Source organism: Telmatherina bonti (genome assembly GCF_933228915.1).
Source record: "Telmatherina bonti genome assembly, chromosome: 17".
In the NCBI taxonomy this organism is placed as follows: Eukaryota; Metazoa; Chordata; class Actinopteri; order Atheriniformes; family Telmatherinidae; genus Telmatherina; species Telmatherina bonti.
The window spans coordinates 18,254,474-18,270,670 of NC_136615.1; the positions used below are offsets into that span (position 1 = coordinate 18,254,474).

The 16,197-nt window shown below is 38.6% G+C and overlaps 1 protein-coding gene across 1 annotated transcript in view; it reads right to left on the reverse strand.

Moving 5' to 3' along the window:
* Positions 1-16,197, reverse strand: part of rgs3a (regulator of G protein signaling 3a) — a gene marked incomplete at its 5' end in the record, with an annotated part of 94,529 nt that overhangs the window by 64,260 nt on the left and 14,072 nt on the right. The window contains one exon of the mRNA XM_079257094.1: positions 10,311-10,354. Within this exon, the coding sequence (XP_079113220.1) occupies positions 10,311-10,354 (44 nt within the window). The remainder of the gene's footprint in view (positions 1-10,310; positions 10,355-16,197) is intronic.

Here is a 16,197-nt window from a genome sequence, read left to right on the forward strand (position 1 = left end):
GGAGCCAAGTAAGTTCGCATAAGAATCCCTTTGTTAATTTAATAACAAAGTGACTTGTGTTATTCATAAAATGATAAAAAACAAAACCCATTTTAACTAAAATAGCTCATAGTTGCCTTGTTCCAGCTTAAATATTTGTTCAAACCGTTTATAAATCCTCCTATCCATGAGATAAACATAAGAGCTAATGAAACAAAATTCAATGAATGGCCACTGGTCTGCCATGGAGTGGCTAAAAATACAGGCAGCATTTCCCCTTAATCAGATTGATTAAAGTGCTCCCTGGTTGAAGCCCTCCCCCTGAGCCATCTGGCAGATGAGTTTTCAGTGCGTCTGTTGTCAACACAGCTCACCTAAACTGCCTCAGCACAGGTTTGCATGGCTTCAGTGCCCCCCCCCCACACACACACACACACACACTGACTGGTAATAATGACTCAGTTGTGTTTTGCGATCATGTGGCAAAGATTGCTTGATTGCTACTTTGAAAGCTTTAAGGCACAGATGGATATTTTAGGAGGTTGTTGTATTGAAACGAGCTAGAAGAGAAGAATTCATGTGCCAGCAGTTTGATTGGGACAGCTGCTTCTCCTTGTTTCCAGTCTAAACACTTGGTGGGGTTAACCCGCCGCTGGGTGAAGCGTAATTGTTACAATGCAGACACAAGTGTGGAATCAATCTTCCAAATTAGCCACCACCAAAATGAAAAATAAATAAATAAATAAATAAAAGATATTGATGGGTGAGATTTGCGGTCAGGTCCTATCTTTGATGTCCATCTTGTCACTAGATGCTCAGTACCTTTAATCCTACCGTCTCACATCTAATTAATCACTGGACTGAGCACCCATTGCCGATGGAAATGCAGCGCTTGGTGATTGCTCAGGAGCTTGTCTTTTAGAGTGCAGAATCAAAGCCGACATTGCTCAGTTTTAAAAGTAGAGCAAGAGGGAGAAACAGTAAGTAATCCACTGCAGAAAAAAAAAAAAAAAACTTTGAAAACTCACACACACATGCCCTAAATATGGGAACAACCATTTCTTTTAGGAAATAATTTGGGTCTGCAGAAAGACTTACTGTCACCAACCCGAATCAAACAATTAGCTACCAAAGAAAAATCTGTAGCTTATGTTTTGCTCTTGTTAACTTTGTACATGGAAATGAAACAACACAGCAGTGGATTGTTGAGATATAAATTAAGAGCCATGGTCCCCAGAGACTAAAACGTAGGTCCACATACACTATCGCTGCAAGGAGCGTCATACGCATTAGTCATAGCCTGTATACTGATGCTGAGAATCGTGTCATGACTCACTCTTCCCCAATGGAGATTCATACTGCAAAAGTTTTGTTTCTAAATCCTACAGTCAAAATCTTTTTCTCTACCATGTCATAATAAGTTTCCTTCTCTTTGTAACTGTAGAGTTTAATGGCTTTATGGCTGCCAAATAAATGAAGACAAGTAAACAACAGCTAATGGTGCTGAAGCAGCTGGCCAAGTCTTGCAATATTCTCATTAATGTCACTGGATATGGAGGCAGGCTCTGTTTTCCTGCTCCATGTCTTTCATTTTTAGATAGATGGAGAATAGGAAACTACAGCCACTATACAGCCATGCTTCTGACAAGATGCCAAGAGTGGATGTTCCTGACTGAAAAACTGTATCTACTGGATGGATTTGCAGATAGCAAAAACACAGACATTTATGGCTCAAGCTAAAGTAATCATGCTAACTTTGTAAGGCCTTTCAAGTAATACTACTATGAGTTTCAAATTTCTAATTTTGAATGAGATATGGTGGGAGAAGAAAGGTCACCTCCCCTTTTTCTTCTGCAGTATGCAGGTAATGTAAAGTATAAAGGCACTAGTTACAAAATATAAATGGACTGAAGTCCCAAAAATAGTGAGGGTGGAGAAAAATGAGTCAAAGAACAAAAAAAACTCTTAATGTGTTGCTAATGTTTTAAGCTAACAAATGCATTCAAAATCAATACTAATGATGCTTCCAAAATTTAGCTCCAGAGATAAACAAGATGGTCAGTTTAAAGGATAATGACACCAGTGCAGAGCCAAGATGAAGGCTGATTGAGGCAAAGACCACAGTTGGCCTCCAACATGGACGAGTAGCTTAACATCTCAGCAAGTAATGCTGTATATGAACATCAGTCAAGCCTCTGTCACTTTTTTCCATCCCACTTCACTTTAGGCAAAATATTTTATCCTTGCATTTTGGTGAGCTCATAGTGGTACCCATACATAAATTTGAAGTCATAAGAAGCATTTGATGTTGGCAGAAAACCAGTGGTTCTATGTAGGATGTGGATTTCTGCAGTGCATCTGATCTCTCTTTCACAAATAGTCCTGTCTCTATGAAAACAGCTGCAATGTCAAACATAACAGGACATATAAACCCTGGTTTAGCTTGTTTTTAACTGCTCTACACAGTAATGCAAAAATTGCACAGTCCACAAAAAAATTGCAAAGTTTGATTTTTTTTTTTCCAGTCAAACCCTTCATAGATTAGCTCCAGCTAATACATGTCTTCAGACTGTACTAATAGTCCCATACCTGGTTCACACTCGATTCTTGGAGAATAAAGATCATGTACCGCGACCTGTTCACTAGTATAAGTTTTTGCTTTTAGCGAGTGATCAAACGTCAAAAAATTGCCCCCCACACATGCTAAATATTCCACATAGAAAGCTTCCTTTTCTTCTGTGGCTTTCCCACACTCTTTAGTCTATTTGTAGTTTGTTTGTCTGGTTTTCAGTTCCAAAACTGCCTTCAGTAAAGTGTGTAAACTGGAGGCCTTGGCACGTGGCCTTTCCTGTAGCCACCAGGGAGAATGATAAGCACATGGCAGAGCCTACGGGACATTTTCTGAACTCAAGTACCGTTTCCAAAAACTTCTCTCTCTCCCAGTATTTTCGTTTTTAAAAAGTAAAAAAAAATAAATAAAATGTACGGTTGCACAATTTCTTTCATTGTGATTATTACCAGGCGAGTTTGTTGATAACAAATCTCTTTTGATTTTTTTCCATAACTGTCTGTTTTCCTTTTGTTGATATGTCAGTAATATAATGCAAAGTGTTATAAATCTATCTATGATCACCTTTGCATGTAAAACCAGGTAATTGATAACTGGAGACCTTTTATTGTTACATATTGTTAGTGTGTGCTCCTATTTAACTAATACCTATGACAAATAAATCAATTATTTGGGAAATAGTTCTGAAATGTGTCCCATTAATCTATAAATACTTCCGATGCAGATCATAATTTGCCCTGCACCTGATTAAATAATGAGATAAACCGCAGTTTTGTACAGTTTATGAGAGCACTTTGTCCTTGTCATAGATCTCAAAGCAATAATTTTACTTAGAGAAATGGCTTTAAGAGATTAGATTTAGATATATAGCCAATAAGTCTTGCCAATCTCTGCTGGCAAACAGCAAAGCACATTTTTGGTCGTGGCTCAGACTGAGAGAAGAAGGTACATCTCAGATCAATTAGGCCCATGAGATACTGGGTCTGCCCCATGTTACAGATAGCTACCATAAAGTAGGTATTTTGCTGACAAGAGCCTCGCGGGTGCATATCATTTACTCCCAGCCTTGAGACTGCATGTGACAGCCTGTTTATCATGCACTCAATGATGCACCAGAAAGCAAAGTGAAATTGAAATTCATGCAGAGCGTCTCAAAAGAGCACAACCACACATCCTGCAAACAAGCATCCATAAGTTGTCTCCTCTGGGAAGTAAGCCAATGAAAACTTCACATGTTTACTGTGTCCTAAAACTTCAAATGGTCACCATTTTGAGCATAATAATCCATGAACACGAAGACCTCTTGCAAAAAATACTATTTGTATGCATAGTCCTGTTCCTATGTTAGCTTGGTGACACTGGGCCCTTGCTGTTCCACAGCTGGAACACAAACCATCACACTGCGATTTCACCTATTTTGGCAGAGTGCCTGCTTATCTCACATCCACACAATCATCACATCTTGATGCGGCAACAAGTGCACAAAAGATAATTAATATTTCAAAGTCAGCAGCTGCTGACTTAATATCAACTACAATTTGCATGAAAGAAATAATTCATTGTTGACCAGTGAAGATTTGATAAGGAGGATAAATTCATGCGAACCACAGGATGGTTCGCATGACGGTTGAGTCACTACTAATCCTGGGTTTTTTTTGGTAAGAGAAGGTTGTTGATGATTTCATTGCCATTAGTCAGGACTGCATTGTGGCAGCTGTATACTAATGGCAATTTCTAGGATGTTGTGGTAAATGAGTGGCCACACACTTAGCAGTATTCTCAGCTTTCACTGGTAGAAAGACGCATTAGGACCCATTACTAGAACCACAACCACATAATGTAATTGCATGACCTTACCACCTAAGTCTTACAAAGCTTATTGCAAAATTATAACTATCCATCGTATAGCTGGTGACTATTTTTTAATTTAGCTCAAATCTAGCTTGTAACAAGCAAAATATTCTCAAACATCAAACTCAAAGTCCATTGAGACTGCAAAAACTTAAATCATACTGGGGAAAAGCCACAGTGATAAATCACAATAAATTTTTTCTTATATATTGCACATAAGGAAATATGTTTCTGTACAAAGAAGAATAAAAGTTTAAGTCTCCATCTCTAAGTCTCTGTAATTATCCTGTGAGACTTACATCTCTACCGTCAGGTAGCAGGTGCTGCTGAAGAGAGCTTGCCTCTCTGACAAACCGTCTCTTAGGCCCAACTCGGTCAGCCAGGTTTCCCATGATCACTCTGCGATGACCCAGATGGACTTCACCGGTCAATAATCACCTAGTCTGTCTCCTTTCTTTATACTTTTTCCCGTTTACCTACACAACGATCTCTTTCCTACTCTCCTCCTGCGTCACTGACATACTTACACACACCCAACAGACACTGCGCACACTGGACCTTCCAGACATAATTGCAGCCCCCATCCCTCCATAGACACACACACACACACATACACACTTCTTTCACGGTTAAATCTGGGTTAGATCAGTGCTGTTCTGAGCCAGTGCTAAAATAGAATGACCTCCAACTATTGAGGAGAAGAGCAGGGTTAGACAAAAGGAGGAGAGACTGTTCACATTGAGAATTTATAAGAAGGAAAATATTATTTATCAAGATATCCTAAAGAACATTTAAAGTTAGTTCTTTAACATAAAGTTTCTTTAAACATGTAACTCAGAACATGTCAGATACTAGTTGTGAGAGTTCCATGCAAGTTGCAGTTTTGAGATCCTTCCATCCATCCATCCATCCATCTTCTTAACCTCTTAGTCCAATTAAGCGTCACACAGAGCTGGAGCCTATCCCAGTGATCACTGGGTGTGAGGCAGGTTACACCCTGGACAGATTGCCAGTCCAACACTGGGCCAGTTTTGAGATACCTAACCAAATAGGTGCTTGCTTAAGTAAGGTGTATTTTCTCTACATCATACTGAGATGACCTATTACAGTTGGAGTTGCTCAGGTGTTAATGCACTTTTGTGCCAGACAGCAAACACAGCAGATGCAATGGGTTACTGGGTTGTGGATGACTCCCAAGTCGGCACAGGTTGAACAAAAAAACAGAAGCTTTTTTGCAGAACAAAAACTGGCTCAGGGGAGGCTTTCCTTCCACCATATCGGCCTCATGCAATGTAATGTCCAAATCAGCCAAAACATTCATAAAAAGAATAAACTATAATGCCAAGCAACTGTAAAGTGTGTATCGTCATGGTGACACAAGGTCTCCCTATGTTAATGAGCTGTAGTAGTGAGGTCTGTTCCCAGATGAGAGTCTGCCGGGACAAGGTTCTTCTTGATGTGTTAATATATTAATGTATGCACAATGTGTTTTGTGTGGATGAGTATGTTCAATTATTTTTGGTAGGGCTATATAAATGCAGAGTTTTGTTTACTTTGCAGCATATCTAGTCTAGTCCTTTCTGTATTTAAAAGGCTCTATAGAGGAAAGAAATTGAACAGTTTGATGATAGAAGATGAGGAATCCAAATGAAATGAACTTAAAAATCTTGCATTAACGAACTCCTGACAGCTGTCCACACGCATATAAACAAAAAGCAATCAGGACAAAGGAGGTGGAATAAGAATGAAGACATTTAAATTTAAGAAATGATGTCAAGTAATTCCTTGCTTCTTACTGAAATTTTTCATGTCACTGTAACAGGACCAGACACAGTATATCCATTAACAGAACAGGGACCGGATGTCCTTCAGGCAAACACAATGTTTAACTAAAAACAACCCCTTAGCAATGAGAGGACGTCCTGAATCTTTCTTGATTTTCTTTTTCTCTGCCTTTGTTAGTGTGTGTGTGTGTGTGTGTGTGTGTGTGTGTGCATATGTGACCTTTGAACAGACAAGCCAGAAAGAGCAATTTAATTAGAGACCATCACTTTACACACACACACACTTGGCTTAACACAAACAAACACCACCATGCTCAGCAGCAGCAGCAGAGACGGTGAGGGTCACTTAGCATGTTTCTGTTGGATTTGAACATTAAAGCTTCAACAATCTAGCTATTTAAGAGATCTGCCTTGATTTCCCCGTCGTCCTTTATCCATCCCTCTTTCCACTGGCATCACGCTTCTGCACGCACGACCACGTTTTCACTGAAGACCGAAGACAGGCTCAGGTGCTCTGGAAAGCCTGTCATCGCTTAGAGTTAAGGGAGAACCGTAGTTCGGCAGCGGCTCATGTTTGACTTACAGTTCTTGAACCATATAAGATACACAAATTTCATGTTTTTATCAATTAATAAGTCTATTCTCTTTTAAAACGATATAACGTAAACCGTTAAGTAGAGTGTGATGGTGTAAATGGTGATGTCATCACTAATTATTCTCAGTTTTTCCAACAGAGTCTGTACAAAATAAAACCTGCAGGAAGAGTGAAGAGTGTGCTCGGTTTCATTGTGGCGAGCATTTTGCTCCCCGAGGTATGAAATGAACCGCTGACGGGTGTATTAACTATAATAGATGACTCCAGATATTGTGTGCTTGTGTGTGAGTGATTGTATTGGGGCATCTGACAGGAAGGTTGGAAGAATCAGTCTGAAAGGGGATAAAGGAAGCTGGTGGTATCTCTCCGCCTGTGCTCTTGTCTGACACCTGTCAGATAGTGTGCAGCATGTGTTTGCTGTGAGGGTTGATGGGAGGCTTTCTCAGCTCACTGCTGTGCTGGAAAATTAAGAGGTCTTGTCAAGTTGATGGTGCCAAACTCTCACCCACTGCTATAGCTCGACAATGTATGGCAATTGCAAACAGCCTAAAAATAAACAGTTTGATGAGAATATGATAAATACTTATATATATTTTTATAAAACGCTAAAAAACTAAAGAACAGATGTGATCATTTTCAAGACAGTTTTTTTTCTTTTACTTACTCAGACTCCAATGCACTCCCTCATCTGTGCTGTCTTACATTTCTATTTATATATTTTGCCTAATTGGACTGACTGAATAATATTGGAGCCTTTAACTTCCTGTCTTGCAGCCCCGGGACAGATACCAAGTCCTTCTCATTCTGTCTGGAAATTCAGAAAGAGGCCCTCTTTAAAAAATTCATAAGCTTCTAATGAGGTTACATACCACATTTCAAAGCAAGTAAAAATGTGTCTGAAAAAGTTAGCTCATGCATCTGCAGGAGATGGACTCCTGGGTTTATACACTATAACTGTACGGTGCAGATTAACCATATGAGGAGATGTTTGTCGCTTAAATGGTCTGTCGAGACAAACCACTTCTCGGGCCTTTAGTTTAAGATCAAAAAATACAACAAACAGACCAATCAGTAGAAATGCTTTTTATAGAGGCAGAAAAATAACAAAATAAAGTGCTGCACGATGGGATAGTAGTTAGCACTGTGGCCTCACAGCAAGTAGGTTGCTGGTTTGATCATTGGCTGGGGCAAGGTTTGTGCAGTGGCCTTTCTGTGTGGAGTTTGCATGTTCTCCCCGCGTATTCGTGGGTTCTCTCCGGGTTCTCCAGTTTCCTCCCACCGTCCAAAGACATGCATGTAAGTTAATTGTTTACTCTAAATTGCCTTTAGGAAGGAGTGTGAGCATGAGTGGTTGTTTGTCTCTGTGTGGCCCTACGATGGACTGGTGAGCTGTCCATGGTGTACCCTGCCTTTCACCCAAAGACTGCTGTTATAGGCTCCAGCTTCCCATGACCCGTCATTGGATCAAGTGGTCAGGACAATGAATAAAATAAAATAAAATAAAATAAAATAAAATAAAATAAAATAAAATAAAATAAAATAAAATAAAACAAAACCAGTCTGACATTTGCTGCAGATCATGCAAAAGAAAAAAGTAAAGTAATAATAAAAAAATAAAAAATAAAAAAAAAACATGACCACTAACACCACTAACTAATTCTATCATGGTTTAAAATGCATAATTAGATCAAAAGTATGAAAAAGTTATGGATTTTCTGAAAAGGAAGCACAAAAGTCTGGTTCTTTACAATGTATGATATAAAACAGGCCCAACAGAGGAGTTTTTCAAACCCACCTTGGCCACAGTTTGGTAAAGTCAACAGTATAGTAATAACTTATCTGTAAGGGTTCACATATAAGTCCTTCATTCGTTTTCCAAACTTGTTTTATCCTGTTCGAAGTTGTGAGGGTCCAACAGGTGAAATGACACCCTGTACAAATCACAAAATCATCACAGACCTAACTCCAAGACAAGATACTATGCACTTTCACACCAGCTCTTGGGGTAATTGTTTAGCTTACTTATACGACTTTGGAATGATGCTCAAAGTTGGAGATCACACACTGCCACGGGGAGAACATGCAAACCCCAGTATCATAAACTGGGATTTGGGGATATTAATGTCCTTCATTCTGTGAGGTAGCTGCTTCGCCACCATGCAGCTATACACTGCAGGGCTTCCACACAATGTTGGACAGACTGCCTGAGTATATCAAAGGCTGCTCAAATATATCCAGCATCTCACTAAGTTATTATCCATATGTTATCCATATGTCCAGTAATCTTGTTGTAAAGCTACATGTAGCTACACATTTTACCTATCTGCAAAGTAGGAGCTTGTGAGCTTCTTACTCTTTGATAGAAAGCAACAGCAAACACACATCTAGTCTGTGTGTGTGTGTGTGTGTGTGTGTGTAGGATCTGGTTGAAAATGATGTAATCTGATGAGGAGAAATGGTGAAAACATTAAAACCTAATGGAACCTACAGTTTCATTTCCTTTCTGTGGTTTATTCATGTTGGGGAAAAAATCCACTCAAATGGGCATGAGGAGTTAGAGTAGAAAGGGAGGGGCATCCGTTAACACGGCAGAGAATGGTTGTATATACCGCCTGCATATAAACAACAGGCACAGCTACAGTACAGCTGCAGAAAGAACATTTCAAGACTTAAAAAAAAAAAACTGCTACAAAACTATTAGATTTTTTTAATAGCATTTGTCAGAGAAATATCACATTTTCTGTCTCAGTATGCTTTCTGAGCTCTGCTCTGTTTGATTGTAACACTAATTAACTCCTTTATTAACCCTAAAAACAGCAGTTTAAAGACTGCAATGACTATTGGGAGTGGGGATGGAATTCTAAATGTAGAATCCTGCTGGTTTTCATCAGTGATTTTTTAGATTTATAATGGAGAGATGCAATGGAGTAAGAAATCGAACTAGCTGTAATGTGTCAGCCATTAGAAAAGAGAGAAAGAAAGAAAAATAGACACAAAGAAAGAATGAAAAAGAAAAAAAGCAAGAAAGTAAAAAAATATGAATCAATATTGTGCCACAGGTTTGCTTGCTTTTGATTTCAGATATAACAGCCTGAGAGGTGTCACAGTGAATAAAAGATCATAACAGCAGAGCAAATAGTAATTAAGACAGATGAATAATATTAACAGGTTAATTATATTTACATTTTGAATTGTGTTACACATCTGGTTGTTTACGTCTTCATGTGTCAATAGCGTGATTATGCAACAGTTAAATAAGTCTGTCTGCTTCAGTATGTGCAGTGAAGACAAAGATGGGAAATATTTTGTTCCATGTGTGAAAAAGGAAGACCTAAGAAGGGCAGAATAATTCATTTCCATTAGTGCTTTCTGCTAATCTCCGAGTCTTCTCTGTAATGTGATTTCCACCAGAGTTTATTGCCCCTCTGGCTCACAGACGGAATAGGCTGTGCAATTTTGACCCTAGGTTTCCCTCTTTTCCCTTTTTCTTTTGTCTCCTCTCCCATAGAACACGCATAACAATTTGTCTTACCTCTGTCATGTGGATAAGGTAGAATCTCAGCTCTTCTGAATAATCTGCAACAGAAAGTAAGGAAGAGGTAAAGTTTACTTATTTATTTACAACATCTCTCCGTCACAACCAGATTTATTTCTGGTGCCCGTCTCTCCTGCACCTACTCTCTCCGTACAAAAAGGCAGCACTGTTCATTTCTGACTATGATTCTGCCAAAATAGTTTTATCGATAGGAAGCTTTTACTGTGGGTCAGCCTTGCAGACATCCTCCCATAATTCACTGAAGAAGCGCTCTGGGAGGCAGGCCTGTGGGTCTGGAGTCAAGATAAATGGTTTTAATCCAGCGAAAACACACACTTAGAGCTAGAATCACATAATGATGTTCAAAACTGTATTTCAAGTACACATGTCGTTCTTTCTATCTATGTATCTATGTATCTCTGTGTCTATCTATCTATCTATCTATCTATCTATCTATCTATCTATCTATCTATCATTTTTCTCCAACATATCTTCCAACACATTCCAATAAATTAAGTTCTGAATTCTGTGGGGACCAGTCTTTCACAGCTTCACCATGATGAATCCTGGCATTATCATCTTGGAATATGCTTGAAAAATGTAATGCTGGGAAAACCAAAGAACAAGTCTTATTCTGTGTGTCTGTTAGTCTGTTTGCTTCTTTTTTTTCTGGGCAAGTGAAGGTGCTGAGTAATAAGTAGTTTGCTTAGTTGCAGTCAGGTTGTGATTTTCTGCCCATCCATCATAAAATACATGAAAACAATGTAAAGGATCTTTCTGTCATGTCATATAATTTTGCCATTGTAGCAGCAACTAATACCTTCTGGTATTTTACAGTTAGAGGTTAAATCTCATTAAATCTCAACATATCTTTTTATACTCATTTTTTATTCTCATTTTTTATACTCCAATCTGGATGTAAGTGACCAAACTCTCATCAAATATTTAACTGCTGCTGATGGTTGACGGAGGGGAAATATCAGATTATTTTGCCGTTGTTCCTTACTACTTTAAATTTATTAAAGGTACAAAACAAGAAAGACACATTTATTTTGAAAAATGGCCTATACATTATGTTTTCAAGCAATTTAATCAAAAAGTGAGGTAAGACTTTTAAGCATGTTTCAAGGATGATAAAGATAAAGTAGAATACCTTTCTTATACAGTGTATTTATGATTTCAGAACTTTCTCAAACCACGCCAATATCTGCATAACCAAGTCTATGGTTTGGGAGAGGGTACATTATTCTGTGAATGTTTTATCCAAGTTTTCTGGCATACAATGTCAACCAGAATTGTCTGACCATCTTTAAAAGTTCAGCAAACTGAAGCTGAATGTGCAACATTGGTACCAACTTTGCAGGGTGAAACTGTCAGAGCTATGAGTGCGGCAACTTCTCTTTCAAGACTTATAAGGCAAATTAGAGGGTGTACAATGGACGCAGGGAACACTTACTTTGAACAATATTAAATTCTTACTTTTGCCAGATTTGTCCACTTTTCACCCACATTTAGGTGATCGGTTTGACCTTGTAAGACTAGTCAAACTATTTCTACTTTTTACACAAAGCAGAAGGTTGAAACTACTTAGAGCATTTATAAATCCAGATACCCTGACAGCAGACAGTTACACTAAAAGAGGAGAAACAAATCTTGCACCAGTTTTCAATCATGTTTTTTGTCATAACTAACAGCAGAGGTCGCTGTTGGATAACTCCGATTCTCAAAGAGTCGCAGCGTGGTCACAAAGCTTTTCACGCTGATCAGCCCTGATAAGGAATAACAAACACATGGCCACCTACTAAAAAAAAAAAAAAAATCAAATAATATGAATGAAATAGGTCAGCCGAGTTTATTTCTTAGCTGATTTTTAGACCCCAATCTTGTTCACAAAACAAGAGGTTTTTTCTGTTGCTGAAGATGATGAATGGCGTTTATATTCATACAATCATCATTACGATGGTGTTATCTCCTGACAGATTGGGGGAAACAAACAGGCAAGTATGGAGAGTTCGCATTTCTCCTCTGTTTTATTGCTGTTCAGGCAGAGTAACAGATACAAAATGGTTGAAACTGGGAATTCATTCCCTGAGGATCCTAGAAATCCATAGACAACCAGAACATCCCCATGAGCCTTGTTTATATTTTTTAAGCATTTTTTCCTTTTTTTTTTTTTTTTTTAATAAGGCGGTCAAGTCTTAACAAGTTAAAGCTGTTGTAAACATACTTTTTTTGTACCTTTAAACATAATTTGTTTCTATTGGTTGAGAAATTTGACAGCTGTTTAGACACTTAAAAAAAACTACAAACACTTTTTCTGACTTTCTGAGAGTGTCATTTCAAATATGGATGGTTTGTCCAGATATCAGTAATTCAGTATTTTCCTTAAATTGTTTTAACTCATTCTTAATTCACAATATTCCACTGAAAAAAAGGTCTAACTTTTCTGAAGTGTTCCCAGTCCTTCATTCTTGCTATTCAAACATTTGATGCAGGTACTGCTCACAAGTTTTGCCATGAAGAGTAAAGATGAGTAAAGTTTTGGATTTTAGTTTATTTACTGTATAAATACAGTATTGTTGTATTGACATGAGGTCATTTTGTTTTGAGTGTATTCTACACCTTATTGTTTCCCACGCTCCTCAGCCTAGTATTGGGGTGACAGGAACACAGGAAAGCCCCTGTATTGAACTTCTACTGTGCCCTTACATGTGCACATGCGCACACACACACACACACACACACACACACACACACACACACACACACACACACACACACACACACACATCAAACACGCCCTTGCTGAAACAAACACAATCCCCCGGCGCCTCTTTCCTGAGTGACGCTGCTGAAGCAAAATAACAATGACAGGCAGGAGGGTGGGGTGTGGCGATCTGTGTCTGTGTGTGTGTGTCCTCTCATGAAACACACGCAAACATGCAACCCCTTCTGAATCCCTGATTGTTTGGGTGCAGGATGGAGGTCAGAAGTGGCCCAGAGGAGATCAGTGGTGTCTGGAGAGGATTCAACAACTCGCTCTCACATCAGCGGGTTATATCCTAAATTCAGCTGTCATTTCAACTCACGCTGAAGTGTTTTCTGGAGGTTTTTCTGAACAATGGACTTAGCTGTGGCCCCTCAGCTGCACAAGGAATACTACTCCGATAAGCATGTCAGTGTATGTGTTTTTAATGGAAAAATAACCAGTCCATGTGTCCACAGTCTTAATGAAAAGTAAATAAGAACATCCACTTAGGAAGAAAATGTCCAGGTCAGCACTCTATATCCGCATTTGTTGTTAAAACACTCAAACTGAACAACAATTTGTCTTATCTGACCTTTCCAAACAATAGCTGTGAACAAGCGTCAGCGCCAAAAAGCTAATTAGATGCTAGTAGTTGTTGTATCTAAGTGCTCAGTTTCTAGGAGTACTACAACTTTAGTCTGGGCCTTCTTTTCTACGCTGAAATGCCACAACTTAAAAACTTTAATCTTTAGCCTTTAATGCCTTTTGGGTATTTGATCTTATTATTTTCCTTTTTTCCCTTTCCCTGTTCCCTTCAGGAATTGCAACAGCAAATCATCCATATATCCTCTGCATCCTCTACACCAACTTTGTGTCCTCTTTCACTACATTCATAAATATCCTCTTTGGTCTTCTTCTAGACCTCCTGCCTGCTGGTTTCAAACACCTTTCTACTATTATATTTACTATCCCTCCTCTGTACATGCTCAAACTATCTTAGTCTGGCCTCTCTTTGTCTTAAGTCCAGCCCTCGGCTGGTATATTTAAGTCATTATACACTGAGAATTAAATTGGCCTGTTTTCATGTTAATTCTAGTGGTTTCAGAGCCACAACTATCTTTATCAATCTCCAACTATCTGCAAAGACAACTCAGCAAACAACTCTCCCAACATCAACCACAGCCCACAGTCTCCTCCAGCTGAGGTCCCACTCAGTATTAGCCCACTCAGCGATGATGACATTTATCCACCATGCAGTTTGAACAATATGAAACTTATTTATCAGCTTATGTTTTGCACGGCACAGTTATCAACTGATCTGTTGCAGTCAGCTAGAACAAACTTTCTTGACAATGCACTGATCGGCTTTCATTATTCTTGGTCCAATGTGCCCTCTCTGCCCCGGCTCTGTGATTCTCATGCCTCCAGATCCTGCTGCTGTCTCCACCCACAACTCTAAACACAGATATTTACAAAGTGTCTTATTTATTTGATTTGCCTGTGGTCTGCGCAGCCCTGATGGCCAAGCTATTCTCTCCATACTGCCAGAGGAGATGGCTGTTTACATCAAGGTGAAATAAGAAGACAAAGCAACAGGAAATTGGGCACTTGTTCCGTAAATATCCTTTAGTCAAGTTCGACTGAAAATATCTGCAACCACAGTGCTGTGTGTTTATTTCTGGTTGTGTAGTTTGTGTTTCCGATTCGTATTCAGTGCTGAACTGGAGAAGGTCAAATGTGGTTTAACATGGTTGCAAGCAAATAAGATTGTTTGGAGATACACAGTATTTATGCATTTATATTCTGGCAATGTTTTGCGAGATGAACTCTGGCTTGATGAACTTGAAACTTCCTGTTATTCTCATTAACCGTAATAAAGCTGCTCTTACAGATTAAAACCACAACATATTAATCCCCTTTTTTAATCCTTAGTTAAAAAACACACACACACTGACATCTAGAAAGTCAGTAGAATGCACAATTATATAATCTGCAGTCATTATCATGTCAAACGACTTCACAAGTCATTTACCTGCACAGCTCTGATGTGGACACATGACCCAGGTGTACATGCTTACAGATCTAGCACTTTTGGCAACAACAACAGGGACAGCTAACTTTTTCTTTTCAGAGACATGTATACCTACCATCATATCTGGAAAAAAGGATGCTTACCAACTTGTTGACCAAAAGCATGAAAACTTATTTAATTTATACTTAATAACCGCATGCAAGCTAGCTGTCAGCTTCCTTCAGCCCTGCTTTGTTGACTGACATCCAGTTAAAAATTATTAACTAGTTTAATAATCTGAGAAATTAATGTTTATCAGAAAGTGTTGTCCAACACAGCCTTTCTTTGAGGGCCCTTTGCTTTATGGGGCCATGTCATTGGCCAGATGTATAATCGTCAGACATGTCTTATATTATTTATTATCTATATTGTAATGATTATTCTACAGCAAACAATTCAACTTCAGACACTTCTTCCCCAACGGTTAGACTGTGCTCAAGATCGGAGGAATCGCACGTGCTTAATGCTGGAAATATAGAGGTATATAAAAAAGAGTCCCTTGACAAAAAACATCTGTAAAACAGTATTTTCTGCCAAAGCGTTTCTATAATGTTGATTGCCAGAATGCAGTTCAGTCCTGAGTATGTTCATGAAGAAGGACTTGACTGTTTCATCTATACTTTTCGCTCCCCATCAGATCATTATTTTTTAAATCTGCTTTTGAATCTGTACATAAAGTCTATCTGTGGAGTGCGTCATGCTCGATTCAGAACTCTGTGTTACAATTTTAATTCAAGCTGAAGACTTACTTATTTAGATCAGCCTTTGACTTGTAGAAGTGTTGTCGCTCATGTGCTGATCCTTTTAATTTATTTATTATTTGTTTTTTAGTCTTTGTTCAGCACTTTTATCAACTCTGTTGTAAAGTGCTTTATTAAAAAAATTTGAATTATTGATTAGTTGATTGATGGATAGATCTGACTATAGGGCGAGGTTCGTTGACAGATATGCTATGTTGAGAGAGTCGGTTGTTCCCGCTCTGATAGACTGAGCTATTTCAGTTTTTCTTGCATTGTCATAAAAATGCAAAAGCCATTTGTTTTGATAACAAACTTTCCGACACC